Consider the following 16,026-nt stretch of genomic DNA (forward strand, 5'->3'; position numbering starts at 1 on the left):
CAGTGAGACCAATACCAGAAATTGTTGGATATTTTGGTGCAACTTTCTTCAACGTCAGCAGCTAGCAAAATACAGATCATTACATCCTTGATCTCCTTTCTTTGCTTCAATCACTATCTTGATTTCAGCTATCACCGGTCTCTCACTTAATCTCAACCCCATTCCTCCCCCTCTTTTATTCTAAGATGCAGAGTGAATGGGTGAAACGTGATTGACTGCTGGAATGGCTCGGTAAATGGCATCATACCGTGTGGAATGGCTGTTCAGGCTGAAACCTTATGAGTGGGATTGACTTCGAAGGATATGCAGCACCGATAGTAAATAGCTAAATACAATAAAATAGAAGGGCATGAATGAGAAGGATTGCAGTTTAGAATAGCAGAAAAGGTGAAATCAGGTTAGGAAGCATTGTTTACCTGGGAGGGCTGGAGACAGAGGTGGAAGGAAACAGCTTTAGTGCTATGTGAAACATGCAACTCAATATAAATAATGATTGATTTAAATTTGGAAAGCACAATAACCAAGCTTTATGCTCTACATGCAAAGGAAACAAACATTAAAAAGCTCAGGCAGTTTCAAGATTTTTATTCATTCACAAAGAATTGCTGACAAAGTCAGTTTTTATTGCTTATCCAGAGCAGAGTTGAGAAAACGGTGGTCGGCCTTCTTCACAATGCCCTGCAGTCCACGTACTCTCACTACTAAGGATGAGGAAATCGGGTTCCATGTCCAAGTCAGTACTGCATGACTTCAGGGGGATGGTGTTCTCATACATTAATCCTCCTTGATTGTGATAATTTGTTGAGGTTTTAGTACATCCTGTAGCTTGTACACACGGTAACCATAGGGCTCTGAACTCTTTTCTTAAAATAATGTTCACTCTTTTATCAAAAGTAATTTTCCATACAGGCTTGAACTTGTTGCAGGTGCTTTGTAAAACTGACTGCGGCTGGCAGATCATCAGTTCAAAAACACAAAAGTGGAAGCAACGTTTCCATATTGCAAAACTTTGTTGTTTTAGTTCAGAGAAAAATCGTTTAAGAATCCATTAGTTTGTTCTGTCAAAGAATCTCTTTAACTGACATTCGGCAAATGACTGCATCCAACAAGCTGCCAACATTTTCCTCAGGCGGAGACACTTTGTAAAACTGTGGAAAGTAAAACACTTTGATGAGGATTTATTTTGAGTGAGAGCAAGGCCCTTTTATGAAAGAAGAAACATGTTACATTCCACCCTCCCTGGCCCTTCCATTCTGTTGTGTCCTACATAATTCTTGATTGAGGGAAAATATTATTTCAGAGTTGTTTACAGTTTAGCACGTGGTCACCCAGCCTTCCAAAGAAGGAACAAACCAGCTTCCGCTGTGTGTGCCTTCACAGCAGCATGGCTGGGATCAGATAGGTTCGGTTTATGAAGGATTGCAGGTGTGAAAAGGCAGCTGTCATTCATGTAACAAAGTCTAACAAGGAATGGAGAGGACATCATCTGTAACACTTTGTATGAATAATTCATCTTTCAAAATACTCCAAACTTCACGGTAAAAATTTACATTTTAATAAGAACACATCCTGTGATAACTTTATTCTGCAAGGTATCACAAAGATGTGCAACTCAAATTAAATTATTCAGTACATCAGCCATTTGTTCTTTGCCCAGCTAGTTTAGAATTATTTGACTTCCATTGAAATGCAACTGTCTACAGACAAAATAAACTCAACTGCAAAACATAATTTACACTCACTGATAAGGCGTTGAAATAATTCAACAGTGCGTGAAACGTAAATCGTGTTTTGGTGCCAATCGTGGTAAAGTTAATTTCAAAAATTTGCAATGTAGCTATTGCGAGGAACCATTATCTTAACGCAAGTCACCGTGTAGTTTACAAACCTTTCTGATTCTGGCCACATCTGTTATTGTTGAAATGTCCTGGACACAGATTTGTTGGCCCTCCACTTGCCTCGTGATATCTTCTAAATTACATTCTCTCTTTCCATCACCCACAAGAACGACAAGAACAGCAGTGTCATTGTCTGATATCCCAAACTTTCTGAAGGCATCGGAAATCTGGAAAAAAAATTGCACCTAGAAGTTTCCAGCATGGAAACAGGCCCCTTGGCCCAATTTGCCCATGCCGCCCCTTTGTTAACCCCAAAGCAAGTCATAATTGCTCACGTTTGGCCCATATCCCTCTATACCCATCTTACCCATGTAACTGTCTAAATGCTTGTAAAAGACAAAATAGTACCTGCTTCCACTACTACCTCTGGCAGTTTGTTCCAGACACACACAGCCTGTGTGTGAAAAAATTGCCTCTCTGGACCCTTTTGTATCTTTCCCCTTAAACCTATGCCTTCTAGATTTAGACTCCCCTATCTTTGGGAAAAGATATTGATTATCTAGCTGATCTATGCCCTGTATTATTTTATAGACCTCTAGAAAATCATCCCAGAAAAAAAAAAGTCCCAGTCTATCCAGCCTCTCCTTATAACCCAAACCATCAAGTCCCAATAGCATCTTAGTAGATCTTTTCTGCACTCTTTCTAGTTTAATAATACCCTTTCTGTAACAGGGTGACCAAAAATGGACACAGTATTCCAAGTGTGGTCTTACCAAGACATTCCGACGCCTGTATTCAATATTCTGACCAATGAAACCAAGCACACCGAATGCCTTCTTCACCACTCTGTCCACCTGTGACTCCACTTTCAAGGAGCTAAGAACCTGTACCTTTGTTCTATACCTTTCCCCAGAGCTCTACCATTAACCGAGTTAGTCCTGCCCCGGTTCAATCGACCAAAATGCATCACCTTGCATTTATCTAAATTAAACTCCATCTGCCATTCATAGGCCCACTGGCCCAATTGATCAAGTAATGTTGCGATCTTACATAACCTTCTTCATTGTCCATTATGCCACCAATCTTGGTGTCATCTGCAAATTTACTAATCATGCCTACTAAATTCTCATCCAAATCATTGATATAAATAACAAATATCAGTGGACCCCAGCACCAATCCCTGAGGCACAGCCTCCAGTTTGAAAAACAACCCTCTATAACACCCTCTGTCTTCTGTCATCAAGCCAATTTGTATCCATTTGGCTACCTCACCCTGGATCGCGGGAGATTTAACCTTATGTAACAACCTACCATGCCACTCCTCGTTAAAGGCCTTGCTAAAGTCGATGCGGACAACATCAACTGCACTGCCTCATCTACTTTCTTTCTTCACGTCACAGATAGGATATGGCAGGAAGTTATGTTCAAGAATCTTGTTTTAAAGAAAGCCAGACATAAAAAGAACATAGGTTGGAGCAATGAGGCAAGAAAATTTAATGAGTCACCTATCGTTGTCTATTAGGAATGAGGGCATTAAACAGTTCATTATCCCCTATTGAACGGTTTCAGAAAACAACCACACCTGCGGTGGGGATAATTCTATCTTTCGGATTGTGCGAGGCCAGCGTAAGATTTCGCCTGGCTCCTGAAGAAGACGGCTAGTTTGACTGACAGAGCTACAAGTAAATCCTTGAAAAGAAAAGCAGTCGGAGATTTCATAGATCTTTTTCTATTAAACATTATTTTTAATGATGGGTTACATTTGTGAGTGACATTAATGCTCGGTTCCAGTGAGGCCTCTGAAATTTCCACCCCGAAGATGCTATCAGTTCACAATTGTGAGGTTTAACTGTTGTAAGGTTTTGGGTGGCACGGTCACAACTGTGAGGTTTTGGGTGGCACGGTGGCATAAAAGTTAGCATTGTTGCCTCATAACGCCAGGGATCTGGGTTCAGCTCCAGCTTCGGATAACTGTCTGTGTGGAGCTTACACATCCTCCCGTGTCTGCGTGGGTTTCCTCCAGGTGCTCCAGTTTCCTCCCACACTCCAAAGATGTGCGGGTTAGGTTGATTGGCCATGATAAATTGCCCCTTAGTGTCAGGGAGGTTAGCAGGGTAAATTTGTGGAACTATGGGATACGGCCCCAGGTGGGATTATTGTTGGCGCAGGCTCAATGGGCTGAATGGCCTCCTTCTACACTGTAGGGATTCTATGATTCTTCTATGATAACTTATAGTTAGGTAAATGGTGTATTCAGGAGATATCAAGGCTACAATGCAAAGAGCAGATCTGAGAATGGGAGCTTATAGCACACTTCAAAATTATCACTCAGAAAATCAAATCTTACATTATTTGTTGGTGAGAGATTAAATATGATTTCAGAGTAAAGGCCTCTTGTCTTCATTTTGGCCAGTTTGTGTAAATGGACTGCTTTGTTTGCTGCTATAAGGATCTGAAATGGATCCACTATCTGCAAAAGAGAGATAAAGACTATATTCACAGTTTACACAAAATAAGGTATTATATTGACAGCTCCATTTGTTAAATCACGTTGCTATCATTGAGAGAACTATCTGAATAGTTTGTGTGTAGTTGGAACAATGGCTGCAATTTTGCTGTCCCGCCCGCTATGGAACTCGAAGTGGGAGAGGGGCAGATTATGGAAAGGTCTGTTAACCTCCAGCAGGATTTTCCAGTTTGTGGACGAGCGACGCCAGAAAATCCTGCCCAAGATCTTACAAATCAAATAATGACTTACAATATTATTAGAGAATAAAGTCTTCTGAAAGCAGCTCCACCATTAATATTTTTAACTTTCAAAGTTTTAGATCAGATTCTGATAATAGTTATTATTCTGATAATAACTATTTTATTCCAGGAAATTAACTCTAATAATTGTAGATTGAATTGCTTAATAGCTGTGACTTTGTAGAATTTAACTTCACATAAAAAACAAACACTGTTTTCCTCACTGCCGTGATAGGATATCCAAATGCTCCTGAAGCTGGACTGGGTGTGACCAGGGGAAAAAGGGTGACCACATCCAAATATGATGTGCCAGCATCCAAAAACATAAATATATAAATTTCTAACACAGGCCACTGGGTAAGAACACAACAAGTGAAGCCCTGTTTATTTATTTTTCTATCTCTACCCCAAAGCTCAATCATGCCTTTGTTAGCCCAGCTGAGATCAGCTATTTCAACAGTTGGTCAATGACTGAATGACTGCTGCCTCAAAGTGTCAGGATCCCAAGTTTGATTCCCGGGTTGGGTCACTATCTGTGTGGAGTTTGCACGTTCTCCCTGTGTCTAAGTGGGTTTCCTCCAACATTCTAAAAGATGTGCTGGTTAGGTGCATTGACCCCGAACAGGCACCGGGGTGTGGCGACAAGGGGAATTTCACAATAACTTCTTTGCAGTGTTAATGTAACCTTACTTGTGACTAATAAATAAAGTTTAACTTTACTTTTTCCTGGTGTAAATGGTTCAGCAATCTTGTGTGCATTAATTACTAACTCACATACAGTCTAACCAAATTTAATGAATTGACACAAAACTAGAAACCACACTTGCTTAAATAAGAACATGTTAAGTACATTGGTTATTCTGCTCATCCGCTGGCCTTATAGCTTGTGGTTATACCATCTCCTTCACACACAGAATAAACTTCATTTCAACAATTTATACCCAATATCTTCTTACATGTTATATAGATAAAAACAATACAAAAATTTATTTTTAAAAAATCACAGCAATAATTTAGACAATAATTCTCACCATTGATGCATTTATTAATGCTCCATCTATGGCTCCCTCCACAGCTTTCTTTCGAAGTTCAGCAGCATTTTTAACATCTTTAAACAAAAGAAGCGTTACCGTGCATCCTGGAAAGAGTTCCAGTTCATGTGTCATAATCATCCTGTTTGTTGGCTAAAAGCAGCAATTCATCGGATGACAAGCTGATCTATATTAACAAAGGATCATGTGAATTGATTAAGAAAATGTTTGCTCTGAAAAACTACACAAAGCTCCATAATTACAACAACTTAAAATCCCCCTTTCAAAACACAGCCCAGTTCGTGCCAAGGCTGAAACACTTAACCAAATGATAACAGAAACACTAAACAGAAATGTATTCACTTTCTGGTTACACACAAGTTCTAGAAAACAACTTTATTTTTCTTACTAAACTACAATGGGGAGTTAATAGGAGATTGTACAGAGACAGTTATACAAAACAATAAAAGTGGTAATGATGATGAACAAGCCAAATGAAAAGTACAACACAAAGGAAGTCAAATAGACACCACATTAATGGCTTTGAAATGGTTAAGAATGAAGTTTAATGAAATTCAAGAGTCTTGAAGACTAGGATGCTCGACTTTTGATTTCATTTTTATTGTCACAGAACGAAAAGTATTTATTAACATGAAAAGTATTGTTTCTTGCGCACTATACATTCAAAACATATTGTTCATAGAGAAGGAAACAAGACAGTGCTGAATGTACCGTTACAGTCATAGCTAGGGTGTAGAGAAAGATCAACTTAATGCAAGGTAAGTCCATTCAAAAATTTGACAGCAGCCGGGAAGAAGCTGTTCTTGAGTCAGTTGGTACATGACCTCAGACTTTTGTACCTTTTTCCCAAAGGAAGGTGGAAAAGAGGATGTCTGGGCTGCGTGGGCTCTTTAATTATGCTGGCTACTTTGCTGAGGCAGTGGGAAGTGTAGACAGTCAATGGATGGAAGGCCGGTTTGCTTGATGGATTGTGCTACATTCACAACCTTTAGTAGTTTCTTGCGGTCTTGGGCAGAGCAGGAGCCTCACCAAGCTGTGATACAACCAGAACGAACGCTTTCTATAGTGCATCTGCAAAGCTGATGTGCCAAATTTCTTAGTTTTCTGTTTACAGAATAATCCTTGAATCCCTGCAGTGCAGAGACGCCATTTGGCCCATCGAGTCAGCACTGACAACAATCCCACTCAGGCCTATTCCCATAACCCCGCACCCTTACTCTACTAATCCTCCTGACACTAAATGGCAATTTAACATGGCCAATCAACCTAACCAGCGCATCTTTGGCGTGTAGGAGAAAACCCACGCAGGCACGGGGAGAATGTGCAAACTCCACACAGACAGTCACCCAAGCCGGGAATGGAACCTGGATCCCTGGCGCTGTGAGTAAGCAGCGCTAACCACTATGCCATCCATCATCAAAGCCAAGAATTAAATCACTGAAAACGCTGGAACTCGGCAGGTGTTTGGAGAGAGAAGCAGAGCACAAGTTTGGAGTTTGGATGGGCAGTAAAGTCAGAGGGAGCCACACATTGAGGGAGGAATCGAGCTGCCCCCCCACCCCCAACACCGAGAATCCCAGCTATTTAAAAGAAGGAAACGAGATATCTGCTGCAATGTTTCATTCCCATCCTCCTTTTAATAATACATCTCACCATTAACTCCCGCAGCAAACACTAACCGGAAACAGTTCCACAATCCAACTAACATACTAGTCCCCCAGCAGGTACGAATCAGCTAAAATGGTTCCGCCCCCAGTACAAACTGACCGGGAGAAAGAGGGGCTGCCAGCGTCACTCCAGCCCCGCCCCTCTCATGCGTCACTCCAGCCCCGCCCAATCCTTGGGAACTCGCGACATTCGCGCCCAATCCCCCCAAAGAGAAATCCCGCCCATTCCTTACGTCTTAGCTCCGCCCCGCTCTGCGTAATTAGCCCCTTCCCATCCTACGTAATTAGCTCCGCCCCGCTCTGCGTCATTAGCCCCGCCCCCTCGGGGCCCAGTCCCTCTCTGCTCCCGCTCGGGATGGAGCGCTTGGAGCCGCTCCTCTTCTGTGCCCTGCTCAGCTGCAGCTTCCTTATCTCCTCCGTGCTTTTCTCTCTGATCAACCGGGGCCAGAGGAATCCCTACATGGACGAGATTTTCCACGTGCCGCAGGCGCAGCGCTATTGCGATGGGCGATTTTCCGAGGTAAACAGGGAGCGGGAGGAGGCCATTCGGCCCTTCGCGCCTGTCCTGCTAGACATTAAGATCATGGCTGATCATCCAACTCGGTAACCTAATGCTGATTTTATAGGTAGGCGGTGGGGGAGGTGAGGACACAACTCCTGTCCACTCTGCACCCTGTTCAAAGGAAGTTCCCCTGTCAGCTGTTGTGATTTTTTTTCCGTTTATCTTTTTACTTCCTTTTCTCTCGTTGTCCTTTCAGCCACTGGAAACTTTTTTTCCCTTATTTCTACAGCATGAGCTGGACCAATGACATATTGGTGTCAATGGAAAATTCTGTAGCACTTGAATGGGCAATTGAAGTAATTAATTGCCCAATTAAGTGCCCTTTCCCAGACCTACTGGTATTTTATCTGCATCCCAAAAACCCTGCCTCTATGAGAGGGGTAACTTGAGGTAAAGCTCCATTGTATCCCAGCAGGTTCCAGTGAGTGGACCTCCAGTATGGACAATCTGTCTCCTGAAAGTCTCAACACTGCTGGTGAAGGGAGCTCCCTCTCCCCCATCACTGTGACCTCCCTGTGTTGTCTTGGCATGGTAACAAACAAACTAACTAACCCACTCATCAGTTGGGCCTGTAGCTCTGAGGAGTCGGGGTGCTGGCCCCCATGCGATGGCAGTCCAAGCGATACCCTGTTACTTAACCACCATCTACAAGATGCTGTTATTGGATCTTGGTGTCCACCCTGAGTGGGGTCAGTTCCCACTTTAGGTTCTAGGAGGTTGAGCTTCTTACCATCCGAGGAAATTCGGCCCTCATAATCACCAGTGATAATGAGAGATTGCCAACTTTCCATGATTTCCTGGGATCCTTTGGCTTAAAAAGCACTAAGATACTACAGTCAGCAAATTGGGAGAAAGAAATATTGTGGCATTGAGACATTTTTTCCTGTCCAAAATGTTCTTTGCTTTTCCTCTCTAATTTGCCAGGTTCACGTATTCCAGCAGTTAATGAGGCGAGTTCCAAATTTCAGTTTTGTGGTGAAAAGTGAATGTTGATTTTGTGTTTATTACAATATATGGAAGAAATTGACCTTGTCACTGGAGCAGGGTGGCTCACTGGTTGATACTGCAGCCTCACAGCGCCAGGGACCCAGGTTCGGTTTCTGGCTTGGGTCACTAAGTGGAGTCTGCACGTTCTCCCTGTGTCTGTGGGTTTCCTCTGCGTTTTCTGGTTTTCTGGTTTCCTGTCTCAATCCAAAGATGGTTAGATGCCTTGGCTGTGCTAAAACTCTCCCTTGCCATACCGAATAAACTCAGCTGTAGAAACCTGAGCCTCATTTGTGGACTTTAGGGTGGCACAGTGGTTAGCTGCCTCAAGGTGCCAGGGACCTGGGTTCGATTCCTGGCTTGGGTCACTGTCTGTGTGGAGTTTGCATGTTTTCCCTGTGTCTGCATGAGTTTCCTCCGGGTGCTCCAGTTTCCTCCCACAGTCCAAAGATGTGCGCTGGTCAAGTTGATTGACTGTGTGAAATTGATACTTAGTGTCAGGGGGACTAGCAGGGTAAATGTGTGAGGCTACGGGGAAAGGGCCTGGGTGGGATTGTGTTGGTGCAGATATGATGGGCCGAATGGCCTCTTTGTGCAGTGTAGGTATTCTATGATTCTATGTTATGATTACTACAACCCTTCAATGCTGTATGATTGCTGACTTGATTTTGTACCACTTTTAAATTTGGATCTAAAAGACATTTTGTTCATCCATCTTTAGCAACAGTCGAGAGGCTGGAAGCCCTTCTTCTCTGCTCACTGCAATTCTGCACACACTTTCTTATTCCTCCCTCCATCCAGTTTCTTACGTTGTCCAACTCATCCAGTCCTTCCTAGATCTGGCCTAATCTTTCTAGTAGTCCTACATTCTAGATTTCCTCTTCCTTGCAGCTCATGAGATGCTCAGATCCCGATTTTCCAAATTCATCAATTGTTTGCTCTGTCCAGATTATTCTGAGGACACTTAAAGGCAATCCTGAAATTATATTGATACAATCATTCTTTAAACCTAATGGTTCCAGAATTACCCAAGACACAAACCATTTCCAAGATTTTAGCACTGCTGCCCCACAGCACCAGGGACTCGGGTTCGATTTCCATCTTGGGTCACTCTGTGCAGAGTCTGCACGTTCTCCCCCTATCTATGTGGGTTTCCTCTGGGTTCTCCACTTTCCTCCCACAGTCTGAAAGACGTGCTGGTTAGGTGCATTGGCCATTCTAAATTCTCCCCCAGTGAACCCGAACAGGCGCCAGAGTGTGGCAACTAGGGGATTTTCACAGTAACTCCATTGCAATGTTAATATAAGCCTACTTGAGACTAATAAATAAACTTAAAAGTAACTTTCTAATATAACATTCTTGGAACAATGTGGAAAGGCAAATCATGAGGTGTGCAATGTTCCTCAAACAACGACCAATAATATAGCAAGTGCATTATGGTTTCTTTTACTGTAGAAGATGAGAGATACTTGAGTTCAAATTCCTGTAAATTGCTCTTTCATCAAGTTGTCTTTATTGTGTAGCAGACAATAAATACATGCACTTGTTCACAGTTCTAGAATACTTCAAATTATGAATTGTTTTATTCTCAAATGTTGCGCAGTGGGATCCAATGATCACGACTCTACCCGGCCTCTATCTGGTATCCACTGGGATAATCAAGCCGGTGTCTTGGCTGATGGGCTGGACAGGGACTGTGGTGTGTTCCACGGGAATGCTAAGATTCGTTAATCTACTGTTCAGCGCTGGGAACCTCTACTTACTTTACCTGCTGTTGTGCAAGATACACCAAAAGAACAAGGTACTCAAGTTCCTGTTCATTTTTCTTTTACACACCAAAATAATAACGAATGCCTGACGCACTTAAAATAGAATGTAATTAAAGCTTCTCGGCTCCTGTTGTAAGAAGTGTTATCTTTCTGAAAGCCAGTTAATGAAGGCTAGAGCTGGAGTCAAATCTTGCATTTATTTAGGAGTTAAACGTTTAAAAGCATATACCTCCTAACTCAATAAGTATCTCTTTATATTTGCTGTACCCAAGTTAATGCCCACCATCTACATTGAATTAAACAGAATTAGCCAACAATTTACATGAACTGTTTCTTTAATCTTAGTATTTCAAACTTCCCTATTTAGAATTTTGTATATTGATGCAGAGAATAATTTTATGCTGTAGCATATCTTCTTTCTCTTCCAAAGCACTGATAAACATACATATGAAGGTAAATTTCTGATGGTAGGCTAATAATTTCAAGCCACTGAACATGATTTTCCATCTCTTCGGCCCTTGCCCTCAAGATAAACTCCAGCTTGATTTCCTTATTCCAAGCCTGTGGGCATTGAGCAAAAAATTCAAACCTCAGTTAATGTCATGCAGAGCGACCCGTGTCTTACCAAACCGTACACTTGTACACATCACTACCAAGAGCTTTGTGCTGGAATGTTTTTATACTTCCATCTGACATGTCTGTGCAGTTGGGAATGCTGTTCAGAACAAATGGAAATGACAGTGTCAAATTCCTTTTTAATTCAGCCAATATTAAATTATAACTGGGGCTGAGAGCAGCAGTAAAATGTTACCCCATTCACCTCTTAGCTTTTTGGAGCATTTTGAAATCCAGAGGACTAAATTTGAAGAAAATAGTTGTTGAGCTCAAGGAGTTTACCTTATCTTAAGATCTGCTGAACTGTAAAAATGTTACTAATGTAATGTGTTGATGTGCTAGTTCCCATTACTGTTACTCAGTGTTATTGGTACAGAATTTCCAACCATTGACTCCTCATAAATGTGATTGCACAATTATAGTGGATACACTATTAGATTATTCTGGGGCTGCAGCATTGACTTGTATTTTTCAAACCGAGACAAATCATATCATTGGCAAAGTGACTTACAAACAGTTATAATTAAGGCCCAGCCTGTTGGATGTGACCATTCAGAATCAGAAGTAATCCCTGTGCTCACCTGCAGCTAGTTCCCTGTCTGTGTGTTCTGGTGCAGGGGGCACGTAAAATATGCTCGTTTTTCCTGACCCTGTTCTTGGAAATAATGGCGGGCCTCACATCTAAGTGTATTAACAGGAGCCTGTTGGTGGGAGTGAATGATGAACTTGTAAAGCAATGGTCAGAAAAATACTGGTAACTGGAGATAAAGAATATGAAGGATCTGATGGAGCATTTGCTTGCTTGTACTGTTGTGTTCTAAAATTGTAGGGGTTTATTTTCATTGACAAGACATCTCCCTTAAATTGATGATTAATGTTGTAATTCTTTCTTCTTCCTTTCCAGGCTACCTCCGCATTCCAGCGCATTGTGTCTGCATTAACACTTGCCTCATTTCCCCTGCTTTACTTTTTCTCGTTCTTCTATTACACAGATGCAGGGTCAACGTTCTTTATCTTGTTTACCTACCTGATGTGCCTGTATGGGAGTCACGGTATTGCTGCCTGCCTTGGTTTCTGTGCCTTTATGTTCAGGCAGACTAACATCGTCTGGATTATATTCTGCGCAGGAAGCGTTGTTGCACAGAAATTAACAGAAGCATGGAAAACCGATTCGCTCAAGAAAAAGGATGAAAAGAGCCCCACTGTCCCAAATTCAGCTGCAGAGATCAAGAACGTTGTGCACTTCCTTTTAGAATATGTCCTGTCACTAAACAATCTGAAAGCACTCATATTTCTGACCTGGCCATACATCATTTTAGTTCTGGGTTTTTTGCTGTTTGTCTTCCTGAATGGAGGGATAGTTGTTGGCGATAGGACCAACCATGAGATGTCTCTGAATTTTCCTCAGTTATTCTACTTCTTCTCCTTCACCCTTGTATTCTCTATTTCCCACCTGCTTTCCCCTCATAAGATTGCTTGCTTCCTATATTCCATAAAGAAACATCCATTACTTTACACTGTTCTTGTGCTTGTCTCCCTGCTGCTGGTTTGGAAGTTCACTTATGTCCATAAGTACTTGCTGGCTGATAACAGACACTACACGTTTTATGTTTGGAAAAACATCTTTCGGAAGCATGAACTGATCAAATATGTTTTGATCCCAGGGTACATCTTTGCTGCTTGGACATTCATTGAAGCACTGAAATCTAAGTCAGTGTTTTGGAACTTGGTGTTTTTCATTTGTTTGGTTGCTGCCACTGTTCCACAAAAATTATTAGAGTTTCGTTATTTCATTGTGCCGTACCTGATCTATAGACTGAACATCCCCATGCCCTTGGGGTTTAAACTTCTTATAGAGCTGGCGATTTACTCTCTAGTCAATGTGCTAACTATTTATTTGTTTCTAAACAAAACGTTTCAGTGGCCAGATAGGAAAGAAGTTCAAAGATTTATGTGGTGATCATTTTTGTCGGGAGTGGACAAATCATGTACACACAGTAAAAACGTCCATAATACATTAGGAAGAGCTGTTTATTCCTTTATTTAGTTGATTTGGCGATAGTAGTTGTGTGCTTGTTGGGATGCAATCATTGAGCTTTTTGCCAGACATCAGTACTCAAAAAGACGTTAGTCTGAAAGGTGTGCTGTTTAAGTGCATCGACCTGAACAGGCACCGGAGTGTGGCGACTAGGGGATTTTCACAGTAACTTCATTGCAGTGTTAATGAAAGCCTTGTGACTAATAAATGAACTTCTAACTTGGTTTTTTAAATTAATTCCTGGGGCATGGGCGTCACTGGCTGCTCAAATTTTATTGTCTAGCTCTAGTTGCCCGAGGACAGTTAAGAGTCAACCACATTGCTGTGGGTCTGGAGTCAAATGTAAGCCAGACCAGGTAAGAACAGCAGATTTCCTTCCCTAAAGGACATGTGCGAACCAGATGGGTTTTTCCAGCAATCGACAATGTTTCGTGGTCATCATTAGATTCTTAATTCCAGATTTTTTTTCATTGAATTCAAATCCAGCCATCTGCCATGGCGGGATTCTGGCCCACGTGTTATTTCGGAGTCACAGCGGTTTGGTTGACTCGACTGTCCGCGGCCAACTAGAGCTGGGCAATAAATGCTGGGCAGCCAGCGATGCCCATGTCCCATGAATGAATAAAAAGATCTATAATTTATTTAGAGCGGTTTATGTAAAGATCTTTTTAATCATGTACCATATTGGTCTTGCTTGTGCTACCTCAGAAGGAAGCCAAGTTGTTTACACATCTGAATTAGAGATACATTTAATGCTATAATGTTTTATATTCCTTAATCCCATATTAATGGGGGTGGGTGGGGGAGTAAATATTTGCTTATTCATTTGAAATTGAGCCTGTCCATGATGAACAGTTCTGATTTTTGAGTTCTGAATGTTTTCACTTAGTGGGTGTTTTTCATGTTGATCTGAGGATTAAGGACTAGTATAAATATTAGACATTTGTCTTGTGGTACACTGATCCGCTGAAGTGTTTCCTATTGTTAAGCCTGCATTGGAAACATGATGTTTTCACCTGGTGTATTTTGGTTATGTTTGACATCGAACAGGAAAGTTAGTTATGTTGTCACAGGTTTTATCTGAAGCACAGCATTCCAGTCACTACACATATCTACATATTTAATGATCTTTAATAATTAACATTCTTAGCAGATCTTTCGTGGCATTCCTCACTGCGTTGGAGGTGATTATAAGGGGGAGAAAGCTAGAGGTTTTTGCAGAGAGGATCTGAAAAGTAGTTTGAGATGTTAGGCACAGAAATGTTTTGTTTGGTTCATAAAAGAAAATGTTTAATTTGTCCACTACAGGAAGATAAATAGTTACCCCGAACTGATAAATGAAATGATTTTCAAAATGAATCTCCCACACTTTGTGGACTGCAGACTGCACTAGTATGAATATTAGTAAAAATCACAGGACAGAACCTATTCCCGCTGAAGAGGCTGATAGCACAGCGCTGACCACCCCCCCCCCCCCCCCCCTGCCTCGGCCACTCAATGGCCAGCTTCAATTGCTGGCCTGCCTTCCTACCTCACAGCCAACTGCAGAGTGGCAATGAGACCCCCTTCTCCCCTGCTGTCTTGGCAGTACCTGATGCCAGGTGGGCAGTGCCAAGGTGCTTCCTGGACATTGCCACTTTGCCCCTTGGGCTGTGCCTGGGGGGCACCCCCAACCTCCTGAGGCTCCCTTCATCCCAGCAGGTTTGGGTCATCAGGTTCCTGATAGTGTGGAGCTGGAGCAAAACATTCCTGGTGGGACAGAGAGGTTGGGGGCCTGGAGACTTCAGTCCTGGGCCTACTAATAGCATGGTAATTCTAATTAATTTATTCAGCGCAGCCCTGATTTCTGGTGCAGAATTGGTGTCAGAAGTCCTGCGGCCAGAGATGCGTAGAGGCTGTGGCACCCAGTGGGATGCCTGCTACATGGTCTCCAGCAGACTGAGAATTGCCCCTAATATTTAATGCAATGACTTAAAATAATTAAAGAATTACCTCCAAAATAAAGGGAAGGTTGATCAGAGCAGGAGAAATTTGAGTTGGAAACTGGTACCTTTAAAGGCAATTGCGAAGGTGTAAAGACAGAGTTGGTTAAGTGGAATGGGAACGTAGGCTATAAGTTAATTTGCTGGAGAAACAGTGGCAAATATTTTAGGAGCTATTTCATTGCCCTCAACAAAGAAAGATGGAAGAGAAGGATGCACCATCCATGGTTAACTCAGGAAGTTGAGGACAGTATCAAATAGAAAAGGTGTACATTGCTGAATGAGAAAAATTATCAGGAAAGATAAAAGCCAATAGTAAAACTAGAAATAATAGTGTAGTTGATGTAAGCTTTGGTCCTATAGACGGTGAGACTGGAGTTAATAATGGGGAAACAGTGAAATGGCAGAGACTTTGAGCAAGTATTTTGCATGTCTTCTCAGTAGAAGACACAGTATCCTAAAAATAGTTGAAAAGAAAGATGTGCAAGGGAGAGAGGAATTAATTCTACAATCAGGTAGAGTCACCATGGTTTGAGGTGATGTAATGAGCAGAATGGATAACGAGGAGCTAGTGGATGGAATATAGGTATTTGGATTTCCAAAAGCAAGGACAATGTGTCACTTAGTCTGCTGCACAAGATAAGGGCTTGATAGTGATATATTAGCGTGGGCTTCTGTGATACAGGCCTCCAATGGAATATTCAGGTAGACATTTTCAAATAGATAAAATGTTGCTCCCAAATGTAACTTTGGTTTTTAATAACCTTGTTT

General features: G+C 41.9%; 2 protein-coding genes across 4 annotated transcripts; one reads left to right on the forward strand and one right to left on the reverse strand.

Moving 5' to 3' along the window:
- Positions 1–570: 570 nt before the first annotated feature.
- tprkb (Tp53rk binding protein) lies at positions 571–7,401 on the reverse strand. Of its 2 annotated transcripts, none has more exons than XM_080207825.1 (5): positions 7,318–7,401; positions 5,618–5,804; positions 4,186–4,308; positions 1,889–2,065; positions 571–1,148 (listed from the first exon to the last, which is right to left on the reverse strand). In XM_080207825.1, the coding sequence occupies exons 2-5, from the start codon at positions 5,756–5,758 to the stop codon at positions 1,062–1,064; spliced, it is 528 nt and encodes a 175-aa protein (XP_080063951.1). In that variant the 5' UTR covers positions 5,759–5,804; positions 7,318–7,401; the 3' UTR covers positions 571–1,061. The 2 variants fall into 2 exon arrangements, with proteins under 2 accessions (XP_080063951.1, XP_080063950.1); XM_080207824.1 differs by having other exon boundaries at positions 7,292–7,385.
- A 237-nt stretch (positions 7,402–7,638) lies between these two features.
- On the forward strand, positions 7,639–14,709 carry alg10 (ALG10 alpha-1,2-mannosyltransferase). 2 transcript variants are annotated; one of them, XM_080207277.1, is made up of 3 exons: positions 7,639–7,825; positions 10,455–10,652; positions 12,140–14,709. In XM_080207277.1, the coding sequence occupies exons 1-3, from the start codon at positions 7,661–7,663 to the stop codon at positions 13,193–13,195; spliced, it is 1,419 nt and encodes a 472-aa protein (XP_080063403.1). In that variant the 5' UTR covers positions 7,639–7,660; the 3' UTR covers positions 13,196–14,709. The 2 variants fall into 2 exon arrangements, with proteins under 2 accessions (XP_080063403.1, XP_080063404.1); XM_080207278.1 differs by having other exon boundaries at positions 12,228–12,388.
- Positions 14,710–16,026: the final 1,317 nt, after the last annotated feature.

This window comes from Carcharhinus amblyrhynchos, chromosome 19, assembly GCF_965287045.1.
Source record: "Carcharhinus amblyrhynchos chromosome 19, sCarAmb.v2.hapA, whole genome shotgun sequence".
Taxonomy (NCBI): domain Eukaryota; kingdom Metazoa; phylum Chordata; class Chondrichthyes; order Carcharhiniformes; family Carcharhinidae; genus Carcharhinus; species Carcharhinus amblyrhynchos.

What these genes read in the sequence shown, in the direction of transcription:
- tprkb (XM_080207825.1), bottom strand. Translation starts at nt 5,758, where the DNA reads ATGATTATGACACATGAACTGGAACTCTTTCCAGGATGCACGGTAACG. An exon ending in CATTAATAAATGCATCAATG is followed by an intron (nt 4,309 to 5,617) that starts GTGAGAATTATT and finishes TCTCTTTTGCAG; the next exon opens with ATAGTGGATCCATTTCAGAT. An exon ending in ATCTCTCACCAACAAATAAT is followed by an intron (nt 2,066 to 4,185) that starts GTAAGATTTGAT and finishes TTTTTTTTCCAG; the next exon opens with ATTTCCGATGCCTTCAGAAA.
- alg10 (XM_080207277.1), top strand. Translation starts at nt 7,661, where the DNA reads ATGGAGCGCTTGGAGCCGCTCCTCTTCTGTGCCCTGCTCAGCTGCAGC. An exon ending in GCGATGGGCGATTTTCCGAG is followed by an intron (nt 7,826 to 10,454) that starts GTAAACAGGGAG and finishes AATGTTGCGCAG; the next exon opens with TGGGATCCAATGATCACGAC. An exon ending in AGATACACCAAAAGAACAAG is followed by an intron (nt 10,653 to 12,139) that starts GTACTCAAGTTC and finishes CTTCCTTTCCAG; the next exon opens with GCTACCTCCGCATTCCAGCG.